The 6,000-nt window shown below is 40.3% G+C and overlaps 1 protein-coding gene across 11 annotated transcripts in view; it reads left to right on the forward strand.

The window, feature by feature from the left end:
* The window catches only part of ATF2 (activating transcription factor 2), a 99,957-nt gene that overhangs the window by 35,501 nt on the left and 58,456 nt on the right, over window positions 1-6,000 (forward strand). For all 11 annotated transcript variants that reach the window (XM_075070092.1, XM_032784537.2, XM_075070096.1 and 8 more), the window contains 2 exons: window positions 1,361-1,479; window positions 4,248-4,376. In XM_075070092.1, the coding sequence (XP_074926193.1) occupies window positions 1,361-1,479; window positions 4,248-4,376 (248 nt within the window). The remainder of the gene's footprint in view (window positions 1-1,360; window positions 1,480-4,247; window positions 4,377-6,000) is intronic.

Here is a 6,000-nt window from a genome sequence, read left to right on the forward strand (position 1 = left end):
GAAGAAATACAAAACAGGTCCACAAGTTGATCAATGCCACTTTCCCTTGGGTTTGAATTGTGGGGGGCCCTCACACAACAGCAACGCTCATTCCTGTTTGAAAATAAAGCTTCTATCTTAAAATGATCATCTCTGCTAATGCAGGTACTTAAGAGTTGTTCCTTCAGCCAACAGATGGAGACAGAACTCAGATTTTTGATTACATCGTCCCCTGTATCTATACCATGAGGGACTGGTCTACAAACCTCAGATGTATGTCTCCAGCAGGTGGAGCAACAGTACCACTTCTGGCTGGCCTGAATGAAAGAGGAAAAGAAGTGTGCCTTGGAGGCCTAAAACTTTTTGGCCACATGCCATATCTCCCTTTCCAATCTTATCCCTGGGGTTTTGAATGCGAGAATCTTCCTAATTACCAAAACTACAAGTGAAAGCCACCTTCCAAAAGTTAACAGTTATTAATGTAAATACCATATTTTTATCTGATTTTCTTTATGTATGTAACCATTCAAGCCTCCATTGTAGCCAGCTACTTATCAGTGTGTATATGAAAGTGAGAGGTAAGAGGGAACTCCACTCAACAGAAGAGCAAGTCTAATTAAAGGCTTCCCTCTGATAGCAATCTCTGCTGACCCATTGATGTGTATTGTTGGGTTTTACACCTATTAATTTCTACCAGGGCATAACAAAGTGTGCCCCCATCAAAGTGGAAACTAGCATTTGTCCATATTCTTTATTTATAGTGTATTATTAAAAATAACGTTAAAAATCTAAGAAAGTTGGCCCATGTATCTGATGTGTCTATTTTTAATCATTTAAATATTTTCAGATCTAACTACTCTCTCTCCAAAATAGGTGGAAGTAAAACCCACATTATGAAATAACCGACAGCCAAGTTGTTTAATAAACCATTTTAAGAAAAGCTAGCACAGAAATATTCCAAAATGCCCAAAATATTATTTTTACACACACAGTAAAAATATCTAAAGTATTTTGAATTAAATTGCCAGAAAGTTTTGAATAGTTATATGCCTGCTTTAACTGAAAAATTATTTAAAACAAATGAGTTTGTAACCTTAGCAATAGGGGTTTTAGGTAGAATGGGCTGCAAGTCTTTATAATTAAAGGGGAAAGTTGCATCTTAAATTTATTTTTAAATAATGTTAAATAATAGCCCTTAAACTGTAGCACAAACTTTATTTTAACTAGGTGGTTGTTTGCTTTAGTGTTTACTTTACGATAAATAACCAAAGTAATTACAGTTTGGGCATTGGTGGTATTTTCATATTTTTATTCTGAAGATAGTAATAACATGTTCTTATTAAATGGTATTTTGGAAAAAAAATGTTTAATTTCATTTCAGATCAGACACCAACACCAACTAGATTCTTGAAGAACTGTGAAGAAGTGGGTTTGTTCAATGAGCTAGCAAGTCCTTTTGAAAATGAATTCAAAAAGGCTTCAGAAGATGACATTAAAAAAGTATGTTGTCAATATTGGGCTTAGAAGTTACTGTATACAATTTTTTTGTTTTGGTCTGGAAGTACTTTAATGTACTGAGAGATTTGTTTTGATAAAGCAGAGGAACTGTGTTATACTGGAATGTATGCTTTAAAAAAAATCAGTGTTCTCAATATTTTGTTTTTCAACTTTGAAATGTATCAGTCATCAACACAGAAGTGTACGTATATGTTGTATGGAGAAAATACAAATTTAGGCCTCAATTCTGCAAAGACTAACACACCTGCTGCATTTTACACAATGTGGCTTTAATTGGCTTTACTGTTGTCTTTTTTAATTATTTAAAAGCCCGATCCACAGTTTATTATAGTGAATGGGCACCTTTCCATTGACTCCAGTGGGCTTTTGGTGAGGCCCTAAATGAGTAAATCATTCTAAAAAAGAACCCAGTTCTTACAAAGGGAAAACATATAAATAAAAATCAGGTGGAAGGAATAACTCTAATTGTTTTGCAGGTATGCAGGTTAGACAACACTTTAACAATGTACACATTATTTTAACTGAATATTAGTAATGAGTTAAACAGTGATAATCAAATTCAGCAACTAAAAGTGAAGTATGGTTTGAGAACACATTTTACTATTTTAACTTCAGTTAAAGTGACGTTTAAATCTCTGACAGACAAATCTCACTTGAAAGACAAATGTTGATAACAACCAAAACCACCACACTTGTTCTTATTGTACAAATTGAATTTTTGTGTAAACTTGAATTGAATCCATTTCTAGGGAACTTTATTTAAATACATTTAGATCTGATGTCTATCATTTGAATTTCTTCCCATTTATAAATGCTTGGGGCCCAAACCTACGAACACTTGTCAATGTGAAAAACTTTACTCATATAAATATAGTTATTCAAATGTACAAAGGTATGCAGGATCACATCTTTAGTTTTCTTTGTCTCTGTGGAGATAGCAGAGACACTCGGAATATAATAGAACCTTACTGAGTCCTAAAAAAAATCTGTCACTTGCCATTTTCTGTGTGCCCAACACAGCTCCAAATGATGACTCCCACTAATGTTTCTCACACCATTATATGTAGCACTATTGAGCCTGTGAGTACTTGCAGGAGGTTTCCAGAGCGCTCACTGCCATCTCAGGAGGCTACAAGGATCAAAGAATTCTTAAAACTTCTTTGCAGTTTCTTCAACACTGCTCTTCATCCTCCCATCTGACCTTCATGTCTTAGGGAGGGATATTGTACTGTGATCTCCCTGAGTGATTCCTAAGGGCAGTGATCAAAGGAGAATGGGGTTAATAGGGAGTATCATGTGGGAGGAGTTATTTAACTGCATTTTCTGGTTTTTGGAGGTTTTAGTTTCTGACTTTTAACTTCCATGTTCTGGAAGAGTATAGGGAGAATGGGCACTCCTAAACAATTTTCTCTCTCTTTAATGAAGTTTGATTGTCTCTTGAAAGAACCAGATAGATTTTTACCTTTCATTATACTCTTTCTCGAGAGAATTATTTTCCTCTAAGGTATTTTGGCAGATGGGCTAGTTTGCAATATGTGAGTCAGTGGTTAAATACTCTGGACTTTCTTTTTCTTTAACCAGTATCAGTGATACTGGTTAAAAGATATTTTTAAAGGAATTCCAGATGTAGTTCTCATGCCTTTTAAGTTATTCTGTCAGATTTTAACAACGTGAAGCCATTTGAGCAATTATATGTTTTTCCCATTCTCTTTTTAAACAATTTTGTCTCTTTCAATAATTATTCAATATATTTGTTTGATAATGTTTTGTCCCTTGTAGCTTTTGGAACTTAAGGTTTTGCTGTCACACTTGTGATTATAATCATTTGGTTGGTAACAATAAAATTTAATAAGCATTGCAATGTAACTTCATGGTGTCAGTTCAAAATAAAGTAGAAGTTAGGTTGTGATGGAGAGCAGTTATTCAGAACAAATCTGCAATCACACTAAAGAAGACAGAGAAAATTACTGGGAAAGAAAAATGAGTCTTGTGTGTTTTGGGGTGTTTTTTTTTAAGTTTTGCCTGAGGTTGAGATTTCCTCCTTAGGCTTCCATTTATTTTGAGACTTAAAGTGCTTTCAAAGTTTAACCTTTATTCTTAGCAATATAATTGAAAATTTTAGCATGTTAAGTGGTAAAGTGGTATTTGTGATTTTTGAGAGTTCTCCATTACAGGTTACTTATGATTGAATTGAAAATGTAATCAGTTACAGACCAGGAGCCCAATACAGTGTGATTACATGATCACACAAATGATCACATAATTGTCCTCATTCTCAAGTTGTTAGAATCAGCAGGGCCAGCTGTAGCATTCAGAGTATAGAAGAGAGTAGGCCATGCAGAAGCCCAAAGGACTGAAAGTAATACAAGGCAGGGACAAGGGGCTTTCTGGAGAATATGACTATCTTGTGAAGCAGAATACCTTAGGCTCCATTCTCAGCTGTTAACTTCCTGCGGTTTTCAGGAAAGGAACACTTCTCCTAGAGAACTTACAGGGATTGGCCTGTACTTTGGCTGGCCTGAGGACTTGAAAGGAGAGGAACCAGACATCTGCCCAAGGGACTGAAGGTCATGTAGAAGTGGGAATGATATGGGGTAGCTTAATAAGCTGGCTCTGCTTTAGATGGCCTGTGCTCCTTGAGAACAGAGCCTCTACTCCTTAGGGCTGATACTTTCCCCAGCAGCTTATTTTGTTTTTACATATTATAATTTGAGTGGCTAACAGTTTTATGTGCATGTTTACTCTTTTAGATGCCTCTAGACCTATCTCCTCTTGCAACACCAATCATAAGAAATAAAACTGAAGAGCCTTCAGTTGTGGAGACCACTCATCAGGATAGTCCTTTACCTCATCCAGAGTCCACTACCAGTGATGAAAAGGTCAGGAACTTATTTTTCTGGATTCAAAACATTTTTATAAAGAACATTCACAGCAATGTATTTAGTTTTGTATATATTTACTAGAATTGCTTTGGTGACCTAACTGTTGATTGTACAGAGATGGTAGTCATATTGTAAAAGATTCAAAACCTTCAACCCTTCAGGTAAATTTTGCTTAAAATAAACATCCTTTATTCTTCTTCGAGTGCTTGCTCATATCCATTCCAGTTAGGTGTGTGTGCGCCGCTTACACGTTCGTCGAAAGATTTTTACCCTAGCAACACTCGGTGGGTCGGCTGGGCACCCCCTGGAGTGGCGCCGCCATGGCGCCGGATATATACCCCTGCCGACCCAACCACCCCTCAGTTCCTTCTTACCGCCCGTGTCGGTCGTTGGAACAGTGGAGTGCGGTTTTACTGACCTCCACCTCCCTAGCTACTCGTAGTTCTCTCTTTATTTTGTTGTGTATATAGTTCAAAGTTATATAGTTATAGTTAATTTTTATTGTTCCTAGTTAGTGTATAGTTAAGAGGGGTTCAGGGATTAGCCCCTTCCCTGCACCCGGTGCCGGGGCCCATGCCCGGTTCACTGGGTTTCAAACTGTGCTCGGGCTGTAATAAGCCGATGCCGACAGGAGATCCACATGACTCCTGCCTTAAGTGCCTTGGGGAATCTCACCTGACAGATAAGTGTCACATTTGCAAGACTTTTAAGCTAAGAACAAAAAAGGAGCGGGACTTTCGGCTAAAGCAGCTCCTCATGGAGGCGGCTCTTAACCTCCGCCTTCGGCACCGAGCGCTGGTCAATCGGTGGGCAGAAGCACCTCCTCGGCACCGGACCGCGCCGGTACTGCCAAGGCCTCTCAGCACCGACCGGCACCGAAGTCGACTCGGCATCGCTCTCTCTCCCCGAGGTCGAGAAAGCCTAAGACTCCTGCTGCTTCCATGCCACCTGCACCACAGCCAGAGAGCTCATCTAAGTCAGATTACCCGGCATCGACACCTGCCATGACACCGAGAATGTCGGTACCGTCGAGTCCGGTGCCTGTCAGCTCCCCGACGCGAGCTGTGGTTGAGCTTACTATTCCATCCACGCCGGAGACATTCTCAACGGCGAGGGATCTGATTGCCATGACAGAGTCGACGCTGCCTCAATCCCCGGCACCGCCGGTGCAGGTAATACAGTCTATCGGCAAGCCTGCCTTGATAAGACCATCCTCTGTCGGCACAGCAGAGTGGCACCGTTCACGATCACAGTCCTGCAGACGTTCCAGGTCCCATAGGCGCTCGCACTCCCGATGCTGCTCGCAGTCCCGGTACCATTCTCCTCGGTACCGGTTGCACTCGCGGCACCGGTCGGTATCCCATTTGCCAGCCCGCTACTCTCAGCACCGTTCCAGCTCCCGGCACCGCTCCAGGCACCGTGACTCCCGTTGCTGCTCCTGACATCAAGCCTCAGGTGTTGCCAGGAGGCGCATCTCATGGCTTCAGGTTTCAAACCTCCCACCAGAGCTGCAGTATACCATTCAGGACTTGCGATTTGATGGTAAAGGCCTCTTCTCGGAAAAGACTGACCCCAGGCTGCAAAACCTGAAGGACAACAGGGTCATAATGCGCTCTCTCGG

This window comes from Chelonoidis abingdonii, chromosome 10 (genome assembly GCF_003597395.2).
Source record: "Chelonoidis abingdonii isolate Lonesome George chromosome 10, CheloAbing_2.0, whole genome shotgun sequence".
In the NCBI taxonomy this organism is placed as follows: Eukaryota; Metazoa; Chordata; order Testudines; family Testudinidae; genus Chelonoidis; species Chelonoidis abingdonii.